Source organism: Entelurus aequoreus, linkage group LG21, assembly GCF_033978785.1.
Source record: "Entelurus aequoreus isolate RoL-2023_Sb linkage group LG21, RoL_Eaeq_v1.1, whole genome shotgun sequence".
Lineage (NCBI taxonomy): Eukaryota > Metazoa > Chordata > Actinopteri > Syngnathiformes > Syngnathidae > Entelurus > Entelurus aequoreus.
Genome location: NC_084751.1, coordinates 32296826 through 32313351, shown reverse-complemented (window position 1 = coordinate 32313351; position 16526 = coordinate 32296826). Strand labels below are relative to the sequence as shown.

The 16526-nt window shown below is 37.9% G+C and overlaps 1 protein-coding gene across 1 annotated transcript in view; it reads right to left on the bottom strand.

The window, feature by feature from the left end:
* The window catches only part of tln1 (talin 1), a 136614-nt gene that overhangs the window by 15011 nt on the left and 105077 nt on the right, over positions 1–16526 (bottom strand). Inside the window, exons 42-50 of the mRNA XM_062031499.1 lie at positions 15258–15377; positions 13887–14033; positions 13595–13761; positions 10858–11041; positions 10371–10496; positions 10033–10149; positions 8550–8735; positions 8191–8298; positions 1029–1134 (exon numbers count right to left, since the gene is read on the bottom strand). Of these exons, the coding sequence (XP_061887483.1) occupies positions 1029–1134; positions 8191–8298; positions 8550–8735; positions 10033–10149; positions 10371–10496; positions 10858–11041; positions 13595–13761; positions 13887–14033; positions 15258–15377 (1261 nt within the window). The remainder of the gene's footprint in view (positions 1–1028; positions 1135–8190; positions 8299–8549; positions 8736–10032; positions 10150–10370; positions 10497–10857; positions 11042–13594; positions 13762–13886; positions 14034–15257; positions 15378–16526) is intronic.

Below are 16526 nucleotides of genomic sequence, written 5' to 3'. Positions count from 1 at the left end.
AGGATGAACCTTTATTGATTGATCTGCAGTCATGACAAAATATCAGACAATCTCCATTGTCAACGACAGGCAGGAAAATAAAGATGAACACATAGCCTATGTTGTAGGCATAGGCTCATACATTTTTAAGTTGAAATAAATAAAAAATTTAAAAAAGTGCTTATAACCCTTAGGCTGTCAATCATGCGCACAAACTTAAATTATACAACAACATATCCCTATTTAAACAAAAATTTATTAAATAAATAATAATAATTGAATTATAATGAAAATAGACGGTCGCGACGAACAAAGCAGGCTAAATGGCCTTACAGCCCTTTGAGACACTTGTGATTTAGGGCTATATAAATAAACATTGATTGATTGATTGACATTGTAGCCAATCGGAGATGCGCTTCACTTGAAAGCGAGGCCAAATAATTAACACACAGTAGTATATCTCCAATAGAAAAAAAACACAATAAACAACGCAATTGCCTTAATTCCTTTGCATTGTAGTGCGCCCAAACAATACGTAACCATCCCAATTATTCAGCTGACCGAACTCAATATAGGTTAGACATGGGCTTATTTGGTATAGCCTAGGTAACGTAGACTAATTCGTTTAACATATCCAACCGTATGTCTACTTACTTTTTTTTTTAGCACTATGCAGGAATAAAATGGCATCTACAGTACCAGGATTCATGCAGGCGAGAGCGCCTGGCCTCTAAAATGCGCGCTCTCTAAAATGCCCCTGCTGCGCTGAAGGAGCGCTCACTTGCGGCACTTGTTGCTGGGACACATAGGAAGGATTCTCTTTATACATTTAACTATGTATACATATTTCCGAATTGGTTCAACCGCCATCCGCCCGAATCTATTTAAAATTAATTTTTTTCGTCATTCTTTCGACCCCCGGCCATATTTTTGTTTACCCCAATGCGGCCACCAAGGTAAAAAGTTTGGACACCCCTGGTATAGTAAATATATGAAATACATAAACATATAGTACATACAGTATATGTATTGTAATACGGTCTATTTACCTTTCATGGCCTCTGCAGCTTGGATAAGCTCAGTTACAGAACCTGCCACTCTTTTGGAGTAGTTGGACAACTGTTGCTTCATATCATGAGATGGCTTCTGGATAACCTGAAAGAGAAGAAAAAACAAGATTAGAATGTTTTTTTCCATCACGTGATCATCTAAAAGGTGTATAAACTGACAATATCGGAGTTCAGAGCATGAATTTAAGTATCATGAAAGATGGGAATACAGTCAGGATGTACAGTATCAGTGAGTGTAATATTAATGTTAAGATCACCAGAGCCAAGATTTATGGGTATGTACCTAATCAGTTATTTGACCATTAACTTGTATTGGAAGCCGATAAAACAACAACAGTGTATTTGGATTTACATGTCTATATTAGCTGCAGATCACCCATTTAGCATGATCCAGGCTTTACTTTAAATGTCAAATCTAGATTAGTTGACCAGTTCACTGTGAAGTAATGTGGAAAATGTACGTAGTATTTACTATCCGAATATTTAGCAATTCATCAGTGTTGCTGTCTGGTCAAACGCTCAAGTTGAACCGTGTTTGTTTATTTCTGTCAAACATTTATTTCATTGTCATCTTAGAACTTTATTTTTGCAGTATGATTATTTCTACTTAGTAGATCAAAGTTTATTCAGTCACCATGGTGAGCTATTCAATGTATAAACCTAAAAGGTTTAATAACAGCTTCAAAAGTCCATATAGGAGAGTTAACACCTATTAAAAAAGGTATACCATAATTCCTCCATTTCCATTATTCAATGAAAATATTGCTATGATGTTTACTTTGCTTTCAGTTAGTGTCCTCCAACTGTCTGAGGAGGACACGAACTATTGGAGTGCTGGACAGCTGCAAAGTCTTAACTAGGATCACCTCTTACCCAGCTCAGCTTTATTCACATGTTTGTCATGACAAGATAGACATGAGGGCGTAACAGCACAGGAACGCATGTTAACAGCACCACCGTGCCAATGCCAGTGCACACACCAAGAGAATACTTAGGGAGTGACAGACTCACACTAAGATTAAAAAAGGTGTCCTGGAAGCACTTGTACTGCTGGATCTATCCAGAATGATTTATAAGTAATACAAACAACTTCAGGCATGAATTTGGGTTAATATTCCTCTGTGAAGACATGGGACATATAATGGTGGCATCAACAAAACACAAAGGCTGTTACTAAGCAACGTGATGAGTGAGGTTATTTGTGGAGCACACAGACAGGGTGTGGATGAGGATGCTATTCTGTTACAACAGGCTCACATCACAGCTATAAAAAGTACAATCATGTCAAGGTTTTTTTAAGTGGATACATTGAAATTTCATGAGATGTTTTAGATGTATAAATACCACCACCAGTTTGAGTTCATTTGTAATATATTAATAAATGCAGGCAGCTTTGTTCTCGTGACTAGGATGGAGCAATGAGACAGGTGGATTCAGGCAGTCTGATTCATGAACAAGTCCACCTCAGGAAGAAGTCAGATAATTCCTCATGGTTTCCCATGCTGACCCAAATTGTCTTTTACTATTTCCATATTCTCTTGTTTTCATGCTGCAAGCATCCACCTACGTCTTGTTTCTAGTTTGTTTAAAAGCTAGTCTTTTTTTGTCATTACTTTTTATTGCTTCTCTAAAAACTTCCTGGACTGCTTTGTTGCTCTTTTTTTTGTAAGTGTTACGCCAAAGTCTCAAGTCTTTCTGACACTCAAACTTTATTGAATCAATACTAGTTTGCAGACTTTGCTGTAGCTCTGCCTGTTACTTTTTGTTTGCTGATTTTTTTATATATCTGATTCAATCTTTCATATACAGTGGAGCATCGATTTACAAACCCCTCAATCAACAAACGACAGACCGTAAAAAATATGCCCTGTCTCAGTGTGTGAACGTTTTATCCACCCATTTTGTGCCAGGCAGCACATCCATTGTGGGTGGGCTTATCCATCTCCATGCTCATTCAGTTAGAAAAGCAGTGCTGTCATTAGCTAGTGTGGTAAATGCTACTTTGTCTGAGTTTAAGTGTTTGTTAGCCTTTTTACAATATTTTTCTAGTTTTGCAAGTCCAAAGAAAGCAACGGACAAGCTACGTGTGGTTTGAAACATTCATGAAGTATCCACAGCGTTGTCAACACTACACTAAGAAATACACTAAGTATAAAACTTATTATAACAAAGACAAAAGCGCATGTGGGTGTGCTGGTAAAATTACATCCTTTGCATTAGTAATGGAAAAACGCACTTTAAGAAGATGTAGCTTTGTGACATCCATCACATGTACAAGAGATCAGAACATTCATTCAGAAGTTTGGCTATTGTACTTAACTCAGCCTTGGTCAGGTATACAATAAAATGTATGATCCCTGCTCCAACATTTCGACAATGCGTCAAAGTTTAAAGAGCTCAGACAAACTGGCGTGTGTAACACTAAAGAACAATATGGTTTTACTGATTTAACCTGTAACCATAACTGCGGACCTTAGAAAAGTGACATTTCGCTGTGCATCTGATAATCCACAAGAAACACACACACATATTTAATTTAATTCCTATCTAGAGTCTAAATCGACATGCACATTGAGAGGATGGCAATTTCTGTCAACACACCTATGCTTACTTGATTTAAATAAATGGTTAATATTAAATTGTGGTAACACTTTAGTATGGGGAACCTATTCACCATTAATTAGTTTCTTATCAACATGCAAATTAGTAACATATTGGCTCTTAATTAGTCAGTATTAAGTACTTATTAATGCCTTATTCTGCATGGCCTTATTATACAACCAGTAAGCCGGTAACACTTTAGTATGGGGAATATATTCACCATTACTAACCCTAACCCTAACCCTCTAACCAAATAACTCTAAATTAAGTCTTTGTTACTTAGAATATGTTCCCCTAGTGTCCAAATAACTCTAAATTAAGTCTTTGTTACTTAGAATATGTTCCCCATACTAAAGTGTTACCGAAATTGTTTATGATTTAAATATTATACTTTTCTATTATAGGAGTACATTTTCTAATAATCTGGCCTGTTTTTGATTGATTGATTGAGACTTTTATTAGTAGGTTGCACAGTGAAGTACATATTCCGTACAATTGACCACTAAATGGTAACACCCGAATAAGTTTTTCAACTTGTTTAAGTCGGGGTCTACTTAAATTGATTCATGATACAGATATATACTATCATATATACTATCATCATAATACAGTCATCACACAAGATAATCACATTGAATTATTTGCATTATTTACAATCAGGGGTGTGGAGGGGGAGGGGGGCGTGTAGGATATGGACAGCAAGTAGTGGACATAGAGAGAGAGAGAGAGAGAGAGAGAGAGAGAGAGAGAGAGAGAGAGAGAGAGAGAGAGAGAGATCAGAAGGCATAAGAAAAAGTATCTGCATTTGATTGTTTACATTTGATTATTAGCAATCCGGGGGAGGTGTTAGTTTAGGGTTGTAGCTGCCTGGAGGTGAACTTTTATTGCGGTTTTGAAGGAGGATAGAGATGCCCTTTCTTTTATACCTGTTGGGAGCGCATTTCACATTGATGTGGCATAGAAAGAGAATGAGTTAATACCTTTGTTAGTTCGGAATCTGGGTTTAACGTGGTTAGTGGAGCTCCCCCTGGTGTTGTGGTTATGGCGGTCATTTACGTTAAGGAAGTAGTTTGACATGTACAAACTACATGTAATGTCTGATTTTGCACTGTCTTGTCACTTTTAAAAAGTGTCCTGAAAGCTTGAGTTTACGACCCCTTTTTAAAACGCTAACATAGTGCGGTCACTTGACATGGATGACAACCAGATGATAGGAACATTTGAACCACAGCAGTCAAACAGTGACTGTCTGAACAGGCCCTTCCTGTCCACAGGCACGGCTGGTCTGAGATCAGCAAACATGCAGCCAGTCAGTCAAGTGGTGTCCTCACCAACTGCCCACAGATATCAGTGAGACAGTATGTGAGAAGTTCCTTCGGTTTTTTGTTTGTTTTTATTGGGGAACCATGTATATAGAGAGTGGGAAGAAAGAGAGGTTGATAAACAGCTGATTTAAGACTGCAATCATTGATATAAAGATTTTTTTAAAACACCAAAGTTTATACAAAGCCAAAATCAAAGTGAATTTGGTTTCTTTTTGACTTAACTGTTCCCTTTCAGTCCACTGGCCCTCTTGTGGCCTGAATAAACACACCCCTATGCAAGTATTTTCTGCTGCGGTAGAGAAGATTTGTCCCTCAGTCAGCGGTGGATCCACTCTCATCACCTGGACCTAAATGCCATAGACGGGTCCCCTCCAGGATTTTATGTGCTTTTTAAAAATGTCTGATTTTGCACGAGCATTTTTTCCCGATAAAGCTAATTTTTCCCTGATAACATAACATCCGCTTGTGATTTTATAAATTTCTAATCAGTGGTTTAAGTCTTTTTTGTAACCCTGCGCATTATTTCAACAAATCTAACACAATATGCTTTATTTTCATCTTAAATTCAACATTTTGAACACTGACAGAAATTTGCCAGTCACACATGACCTGTTTTTTAAAGTTAAAGTTAAGAAGTGTTTATTGCAATTGAATCACAGGAGAAAGTGAAAGTTGTAATAAATTGTTGTGATTTTCCCTCTGTAATTATAAAAGACAAATTTACTAAAGAAAATGTAATCCATGAATAAATATAAAGAAAAATACTTAGAAAAGCATCTGACGAACATGGCAAACAACATTGTGCTAAAACAGGATTTATTCAGCCACAACAAAGTGCACGTGTATTACTGCAAGGAAAAGACTAAAAATTATATCTTCAGTCTTCGCAGGAAAAAACCAACAACTTTTAGTTAAAAATCATTTACGTAGTAGTTAAACAATGCAAATAATTAAAGACATTACTATAGAAATTATACTTTGTATAGCAGCTGTTCACTGACTACTCTAAAGTATATCCAAGGTTCATTTGAGTATTCTCTCTTAAAAAGATTTAACATTCTAAAAATGGTTAAAGAAAGTACTCACATTTGTAAGTACTTTACATGTAAATATATTTTCTATATCTTTTTTATATATATTTAGGCATAGTTTATTTAATACATATCTTATCCAACAGGGTGCTCCTTCTGCTGTCATATTTACGCATGTGACCAATTCACACAAAGTTGTGCATACTTCGTAAAATAAACATTACCAAAAGATTTCTTATTTAGGAGTGTCGAATTATTGCGTTAAGTACGATTATTTAATTACTGTAATATTTAGTGTGTTATGTTTTTTAATCGCGTTAATCTAATTTTAATCTGTAACGTTACCTCTGTATGCCAGCGAGTGGCCTTGGCCCATTTCTTGTGTTTTACTGAAGATAATATGTAGTCACGGAAAAAACAAGGTCTAATTCTGTCAGGAAACCTGGCCGGCCAACTTTAAAAAAGTGAGGACAGGATCAATTATAGCTAACAAATAGTGTAAAATATTTATCAGAAAATATTCATAATAAACTTAAATACATGTCAGAAGAGTGTTTATGGTTTGCATAAGAATGAATTTTAACATTTTAAAATCCAGTTTTTGTGTTTTCTTTCCTGGCAGCTTTCCTGTCCCATTTTTTTACGCTTTCGGTCTCTACGGGGAAAAAATCCTTACTGCCGCTACTGCAGCAATCGTGTCCGCTCGACAAGCCTCTGCAACACTTGTTGTGGCTGGGTCGCATGCAGCGTGGTGAGTTGCAAGTTACATAACTCAAACTAACAAAGCGAAAGAGTTGGCTGGACATAAATACGATGGAAAAAACATGTTTGCCAAAAATCCAAACATTTTATAAATATCTTGACAAATAGGACATTTATTATCTGTAACTAAAAACAAGCAGGCAGCAACTTACACTTCCTAATATACTTTCTGTACCATCCAGGGAGAAATTATATTAGCCAGCTTGAAAAAATCCCCAAATATAAGCACTGTGTTATTTTAATGTTTGCAATATTTACAGATTTACTGCCAAGGAATGTAATAAATTAAACTAGATAACTAGAGGACCCGACTGTTAGAGTTGATGGCATAAGTGATTTAATAGCTATTGGTGATGGAAATGAAAATCCCCTATTATTACCCATTTTCCGGGAAAAATTCACACATTGGGAAATGCAAAGGTGGACAGGTATTTGTGTACATTATATTCATCTGCCAGTGGACAAAAGGAAACCAAAACTCGTAAGTAAATAACTTCATGATCTGTCCTTGAATAAGGTTAAAGACGTGGTATAATGTACATGTAAGAGACATATGTGATTGACAGTGAGAATACCTAATCAAAGCCCAAATTTCCTCAGGTCTGTTTTACAAAGTTTAACATGTATTGGCAACAACATGAGAACATTGAGTACTTGCGAAGAGCGATCTATGGTGGTGATTTGTGTTGGTAAATGAGTGAATTATGAGTAATAAATGACTGAATGAATGAATCTGTCAATGTAAACGTGAGGGTGAATATGCGGGGCGATGCAGGGAGACTTTTGAATGGTTACGTTGCGTTTAAGGGCTGCTGGGACAAATTTGTTTGGCCGTGCACAAATATCGGGGATTGGTTGAATTTGCGTGAATTGGCACGATTGCAACATCGCAAACTCCTGGAGGGACTGCATAAAACATCTGTACAGGGAACTGTACGGTAACTATGAGTTACTGTACAGTAACGGTACGGTAACCATGAGTTACCGTACCGCCTCAAAAATCTTTGATATTTACAGATAATCTGTAAATAGGAGTGGACCAAAATCTTCAAGAAAAACTAAAATCTACAGGAAACATCTGACCTCTGTGCTTGCCAACAGGGTTCTCTTCACAAACTGCTGAAGCACCTATATTAAATATTCTAATAATAAATATTTTCTCAAGTAAATACATATTAATTTATTGTTTTTGTAATTCTTGTCTACACAAAAGAGAATATAATATATCCCATTACACATGCTAAACCTCATTCCTTTCCTTCAGAAAACATAATCATCATAATTGGTTTATCTCCGTTTTCTTCATCTTCATTTAAGAATAGTGTTTTTTCTTGCCAATTTAAATGCACTCATGCATAAACACATATTGTGTAACTTGAAGAAGTTTGAACTATTGTGTATGATGAGTATATTGTGTCTTACCAGCAGTACATGTTCCAGCAGTCCTAGATATCCATGAGCACATTCATTGCCAAAGCGCAGTGCCCTCATCCGGACCTCCTTATTGACCTCCGGATGGTAGGCTGCTTGCTGTTGGAGCAAATTATATCATCAACAGTTATTAATCATCATTTCCAAATGAATAAAGGAACAGGCAGGGCAAATAAGTAATAAGATCAAATAATATGAGCAGTCGAGTTGTGATGGATTCAATGCTCTGACAATAAAGTGGAGAAATGAGAATATTCAAATATGTACGCTATAAGTGCGTATTAATGAATCATGTTGAATATGTCAGGTTGTTCAACAACATGTCTATATGAAAGTAGAGGTAGCAGTACCTTGCAGGAGTGCAGCATGTCAGCAATGGCCCGTCTGCTGAGGTTAGCTGTGGCAATGATGTCCTCTTGGCGGCAGGAGTTTCCGGCCGCCACTGCCTTTGCGGTTGCCATGGTGATTCCTTTGGTCATACGAATGAACTCCTCAGGTGTGGTCGTCGTTGCTGGTGGGTCAGAGCTGCTGAACACCTGTGTGTATTCATCATGAAACATTGAAAGTTGTCATGAAAACAACCAAAATGCATGACACTCCCCTGAGAAACAGACTCTTCTAGTGGACATTTGTTTCTTTTGTCAGAGCTAGCTACAAATAAAAATTAAATTATGCAAAACGCACAAGTCCACTGCAGATGATGCTAGTATTATTAAGAATAATGCCAGTCACAGCTCTTAAGTAGACAACCATAATGTACCTTGCTAGTTGTTTTTGATACTTTGTTCAGTTTACATACTCATCATGAGAATCAATGTCATGTCAATTCTGGACCATTAATTATTTTTTCTAACTGTTTTTTTTCCACAATGGATATATAAAGTTTATCTTCAATTATTTTTTTAATAAGAATTGGCTACACGTTTCAATTTATTTAGATTCATTGGAATTTTCTCATTTAGAGTGTGTGAAAATGATCCATACATGTTTAAATATGTATACATACACCCCACAAATATTTGTTTGAATGTACTTCAGCACGCGCCCCCCCCCCCCCCACCCCCAGATCATGGTGGACAGTGTTAATGCAAAAGTGTCTCCGTACCCTGTTTTAGTGTGTCCCACAGTGTGCCTCGCAGAGCAGCCATTTTCTGCCATTGTGGGCCGGCTGACTGATCTTCGGTGCTCATTCAGTCAGCAGAGCAGTGCTGTCATTGGCTACTGTGCGTAACTAGTGTACTTTGTGTGTTTTCTAAGCGTTTTTTACCCTTCTTACAACATTTTGCTAGTTTTGAAACATTCAGGATGTATCCACAGCATTGTTGTCCAATATTTGACTGAAATACTGTATGGACTTTTGTCGAGGTTGGAACCAATTATCCATGTTTACATAATTTCTTATGGAGAAATGTGCTTCAATATACAATTTTTTTTGTTTACAAACCCTGTTCAAGAGCCAAGTAGGTCCGGAAATCGAGGTTCCACTGTATACTCAATAATTAAATCATTAATGGTCAAAAATGAAAAGGATATTCAAGTCCATGATGAGTGTTTGTAAACGTATCAGTCATATAAAATAGGTAATTGATGTTCAATTATGTCATGTAAGAAACAATTGTGTTAACATGTTTTAAATTACCTACTACTTATCTTGTCACAATTTACAAACATAATCATCATCAAAAGTTTTATGAGCGTAAAAAGATAAGACATTGAAGCCCATAAAGTGTAAACTTGTGACTACTATGTTGTATGTTGAGATCTGTATATAAAACACTGATGAGTAGTAAAACATCATTGAAATTGATACATGTTGAAAGGTTGATTACTAACAGCCAGCTCTTGTCTGATGTGTTCAATGGTGGCCTCCAAAGCTCTGGTCCCTTTAGTGGCTTCATCCTCAACAGCCTTCACTGTCTTCAGAAGCGATGTCACGTTAGTCACCATCACCTAACATATTTCAAAGGCAGAGCAGAAGGAAAACAATATTCATTTCATTCTACTAACCACAATTTCAATGCCAAATCCTCATCAGTGACGTTAACGTTACATGACATTAACATGTGGCAGAAGAGAAGATTAACCCTGCAAATTAAGTCCAAGTCATATCTGCCTTTGTGTATGAGCAGAAAATAGCAGTTTACAACCTTTAAAATAAATACCATTGTTACCTTAGCTGAGTTCTTCAGGTGAAGCATGCTGGGATCATCATGGGGTTTTCCCGCAGCTGCCTTGGTGGTGCTGATGAGGTTGCCCAATGCTTTAGCCACGTCTTTGACTGCATTAATAAGCACCACCTGTGTCCATTCATTTAATAGTCAGATATTATTTGTAACCAGCATGAATGCATGTGTTCATTCATGTAACATTCCGAGATTACCCATAAACATCATGAATGAATGTGTTCATTCATGTCATAGTCAAAAATTATTTATAACTGGCATTAATTAATGTGTTTATTCATGTAATATTTAAACATTGTAATAATTAATGTATAAATTATGTGTGAATGCTGAAGAGCTGAAGCTGAACTGAAATGCTGTATGGAATACATAGAATTATGGGAAAATAACAAATTTTAGCAAAAGTAATTCAAGTATATGTCATTGTTTAGTTGTAAAATTGCATTATGCTCGGTTATGTGCAGGAGTTTCCCACCTGAGTCTCCGGATCTTCTGAGCCAAGGCTGGCAGCACCCAGTTTGACCACATCAGTCAGCCTGGTGATGGTGCACACAGACGACTGGGCAGCCTGGGCCAGTCTCTCCTGACTGGCTCCAGCACCAGACACCAAGAGCTTGGTGTCCTCCACAAGAGCCTTGGCTGTCTTCAGGATGTATTCTCTGTGCACAGGACAGCCACAAAGTCAACCATCATCACCAATAACCTCACACATATCAAACACAAACTACACAGATGTTACTATGTCCTCCCGCTTGGAATTGAAATAAAGACGCCCACTGTGTATATCTGTTATATATATAGATGTATAATTTATATTATCTGTCATGTAATTGCTTGTAATTGTTTTCCAACCCTCATAAAAACAAGATTTTTCTTTTTTTCCAGAAGGGATCTGTAGATTACCAAACATTAACAGAAATATATGTTCTCACCAACACGCATAGTTTCAAAACCATTTTCATCGTTATGGTATTTTAAGGCATCAAACACAAATGCGTATAATAGTTTAAAAAAAATGTGTCCACATAAAAATACATTAATTGGCTATCATGTTCATTTTTCCCAATAAGAAGCATGACAAATTAACCACAGCTGACTTGGTGGCATTATAACGCTTCTGTTAATCAATATAGTTATATATTACATATATAATACACATTATATTTAAAATTGTTCATATGGAGTACAGAAAACAACATACATTTTTTAAATCATGTGTGTTATAAAGCAAATGCAATGCAAACAGCATTTGCATCAGGTAATTGCTGCAAATGCAAAACAAAAATGCTGCAATTGCCAAAAACACACACAAACCTGAAAAAAGCAAATTTACGGAACAAAACAGAAGTTAGCCAAGCTACCAGGAAGTTAGCTAGGTTACCAAGAAGACATGAGTGGGATGTCCATATACAGTAATGGAAGCCAGCCAGTGTGGCTGTGAAAGTGTAGGTTGGTAAACCTCCCTCGAAGCCTTAAAGTACCAGTAGAGTGGAAAAATAAGTTGACTCTATATTGAAGCTTTTATCATATACATCTGATTTATGACACCGAAAAACTTGTAAAGTTTTCGAATAAATAGATATGATCAAAATAGAGTCAATCTGACTGAGATTACCGAGCCATTATGAGAAATAATGAGCTTGCCAGACACGTCACTGCGTAGGAAACACAGATCCCTTCATACCCAACAACAATGCAAATCATGCACTTTGTGAGAGCCAACAACGATTACTTTGGGAAAAATTATGATCCAGGACCTTATATTGTTGATCCTAAATATAAGGATGGTGAGCTACAAGCTCTGCGAAACAAATCCAGCTTTAGTCAAACACTGAGCGTTTAATCATTTGCCACTGGACTGCTTGGTTTGTCTTGGAAGATGTTTCACCGCTCATCCGAAAAGCTTCATCAGTTTGTGCTCATAGACTTAGATTGGTCAGATCAAGTCCAACGGTTGGTGCCAAAACCGCAAATATTTTTATTCCAAAAATCAGGAAGGTGTTCCTGGGGAAGGACGTTTTCGCCCGATCGTAGTGAGAAAAAAACAACTGTTTTAGTGCAAAAGAGCAATCCTAACTGTCAAAGCCAACGACAGTCGTTGGAGTGTAAATTCCCCTGGTTAGAGTCTTTAGGCCAAGACTCAGCTGTCTACTTGCACCTTAGTGAGAAACCGCGCTCATTTGAGAATAAAAAATGTGCAGATTCTGGACAGGGAGGATGGATGATACGAAAGAGTGAGGGAAGCCATCCAAGTCAAGGTTGAAAAAGCATCCCTGAACAGAGGAGGTGGTCTGCGACACCACCCGTCTTCCACATACAACACCGTCCTTTCAACCATTCCTAAAAGACTCTGCAATTTAGCTTGCAACAAATAACAGGAGTTAGAAACATTCTGGTCACAGAAGGTGACCAGAATGCCATTTGTGCTGTTTGTTTACAACTGATTGGAATGCTTACGCGGGGGATTCCGACTATTTTGGACTGGTAGTAGTCGATCCACAGCGATCGTTCTGCCACACAATACCTCAATGCTAACGAGGGGAAATTACACTTCAACAACTGTCGTTGGTTTTCACAGGCCCACAACTGGTTTTTGGAGTATAAATGTTTGGGATTTAAAGGAGAAAGGAGATTAAAGATAACGCATCCCAGCTACAACTGGGTTGTATTAACGCAGATACGAATGTATGTAGGACGGATATTGCCCTCCTGCGACTTGTAAATGAGACATCTGCGGTCCCTTCCAAGGTTTCGTGTTGCTCCAATTAGGTTTAGTTTTTTCTTGCCCTGATGTGGCATCTGAGCCTTTATTTGATTGATTAAATATTTGCGTATTTCCAGTATGACTGAACTGATACAAAAGTTCGAGTGCAGAAGTGTTACTTCAGTGACATCAACTTCGGAAATAGCCCAAGGTATTCGGAGCAAAATATTCAAAATGGCTGACTGAATTTGTCCCATTTTGTGATGTTTAAACTGTATTTTTACATACTTTGCAGATTGTAAATACGATTAGATATGGTTTAATGGACACAATCAAACGCAATCAAGTATATAAAGTCAACTTGTTTTTCCACTCTACCGGTACTTTAAAAGTTTGTGTTTGACGTCAAATTCACAGTTTAGGCATTTAGCTCAATGTCAAGTGCCCTCACACTCTATTTTGGCATACCCAACCAAGTCCAAGCCCCACAGTGTGCAGAGGAAAGTACCTGTGGTCTGCAAAGGTCTCTGAATTCTCTCTGTTGAGAGTTCCAGCAGTAGCAAACATGATGGTGGTGTCTAGGTCTGCAATAATTCCAGACACTGCACTGGCTGCAGTGATGCAGGCCTGCGTGCCACGGTTACCTGCCTGCAGAGCTGCTAGGACATGCGACACCTGAAAAAAGTATTCTGTTGGGACTCTTTCTATGAGATGTACAGGTTTATCTTTCTTTTACTTCAAAAGAAACAACAACTATAAAATAAAACTTTAGGCATAAAGTAGCAAATATTTTGACAGACCTTTTCAGAGACTTTGCGAGCACTGTCAATCAGCTCCTTTTTGGTGAAGGAATCATTTGGACTGCACTGCAGCGCTCCAGCTTTGGTCACAAGGCCCGTGCAGCTGAAACCCAGTTCACCCACCTGCTTCTTGATGTGGGAACCAATCTGGAGCAAACACACATTTGTGAACATGGCAGACAACATGTAGTTCTCAGAATGAGTTCATTACACCCACCAAATTATGATAATTAAAGCAGGGAACACCTGAGATGTTGTATCTGAGTCTAAGAATACTCAATTCAATGTTTTTGATGCCCTGATCAATTAATGTACATGTGTGTTTGGACATTAGCATTTGTCATCAATTTGTAGTAGGAAAAATGTGTACTCATCATAAAGGTTCTGATAATGATTCAAAGACACCACTACTTCAATAACACAGTATATCAAGGCATCTGATTGGTGGTATGACAAGGTGGCCTGTCAAAACTTTCTACAATGAGGGTCACACAGAAAAATCTAAGCCAATCTAATCTAACAAAAGTTGTACATTTTATTTTAAATACAGTTTTATGTTGTAGGTGACAAAGCTTAAATTTAGAAGTCTGAATGTTAGTGTATGTTACTGGCTTTTTTCGTAATTAAAAACTCCAGGTAGCATATGTTCTCATTTGTTTAAAGGGGACTTATTATGCAAAACCAACTTTTCTTACCTACTGGTACCTGTTTTGTGTATTTAGGATCAGTACAAGTCCCGAAAATTTGAAATCAAATCATGGACGCATTGCGGAGATATTTATAAAACAATCTTGCCTTCCTTCAAACTTCCTGCAAGTCAGCCATTTGGAATTTGCCCAATTTGTGACGTTTGTCCCATGTGTGACGTCAACGGATATCTCCATACATGGTTGAGGTTTACCCTAAGAGCTTTGCCCGAGCCCGTCATTGTAGTCCGACACTTTCGTCAATAAGCTCCTTCTCTTTCCTTTATCCTCTTGTTATGGGGCAGACTGGCTCGTACATGCACATGTATTTTCCGCTGTTGCAATTGCTAATACAAAGTAGCATATAGTTCTAACCTATATCTGTCAGTAGACTTGATATGGATTGTCCTAAAAACTATAACATTGATTACAGGGAGTAGACGTGGTCCAAATGGAGGCACGTAAATAAGTTGGCCACAAAATATTCTGAAGAGTGGGTCAGAAAGCGGCTTGAAAAAAGTCTGTAAAACATAATCTTTGCAAAGAACCACAGTTATATGTTATGTGGCCCAAAGAGAAGTGTTTTGAATGTGGAGACAATAAAAAACAAGCTTTGGACATTCCTGAGTTAAGGTAAATGATCTGTTAGCTGCATACATAAAAGTATTGAAAGTTCCACATTTACCTCATCGTTCTCAGCAGTAATCGCTGCATATTTTGCTTCATCTGCCAGATTTCCAAACTCATTAGTTAGGTGATTGGCCAGTCCGCCAAGATCATCCGGGTTGGTGTTGGACTTGGTGACCTGCAGAAAAATAAAGTTTGAACATTATTCCATATCATATTTAATATCATTAATGATGTAAGACTAGGTGACTTTGTCAAGCATTGCAACTGACAATTGGATGAAATCACAGTCTTTGTCATTATTTGTCGACAGCCGGCCCGGCTGCACCAAATAATAATATGAATCCATTTAATAGAGTCAAATACAAATAAGGCAACAAGAGAAGTATCCCACACTTCTCTTTTGCAAAGTAAATTCTGTAGAGCCGATACAAGCATGTACATCAGGGGTGTCAAACTCAAATACAGAGTGGGCCAAAATTTAAAACTGAACAAAACCGCGGGCCAAGGTTGAACAAATTAACCTTTAACATACTCTACGAGCTATCGCAACGTCCGCTTTTCATCCATTCTAACATTGTTCAGACCCAGTCACAAGGTATGTGCGGCTTCTGTACGCACACACGAGCGAATGCAACGCATACTTCATCAACAGCGATACAGGTTACACTGAGGGTAGCCGAATAAAAAACTTTAACACTGTTAGAAATATACGCCACACTGTGAATCCACACCAAACAAGAATGACAAACACATTTCGGGAGAACATCCGCACCGTAACACAACAGAACAAATACCCAAAATCCTTTGCAGCACTAACTCTTCTGGGACGCTACAAAATACACCCCCCCCCCCCCCCCCCCCCCCCCACAGATTCACAGTGTGGCGTATATTTCTAACAGTGTTAAAGTTTTTTTTCGGTTACCCTCAGTGTAACCTGTATCGCTGTTGATGAAGTATGCGTTGCATTCTAATGTGTGTGCGTGCAGAAGCCGCACATGTTATGTGACTGGGCCAGCACTCGTTGGGCTGGCTGGCTGGCTGGCTGGCTGGCTGGCTGGCGTTTGGAAGACTCCCGGGAGGATCGGCGGGCCAGATTTAGTGTTAATTTAATATCGCCTCAAGGGCCAAGTGAAATTACACGGCGGGCCAAATTTGGCCCGCGGGCCAGAGTTTGACACCCATGATCTACATCAACAATATGATTTGCCTGAGTAGCTGGACAGTACAAAAAAATAAGTCTGTGATTCAGCTAATTTTCAATCAAGCTTATTTATTCATTTAAAATGTAACTGCACTTTATTTGGAATTTTGCCTATCGTTCACA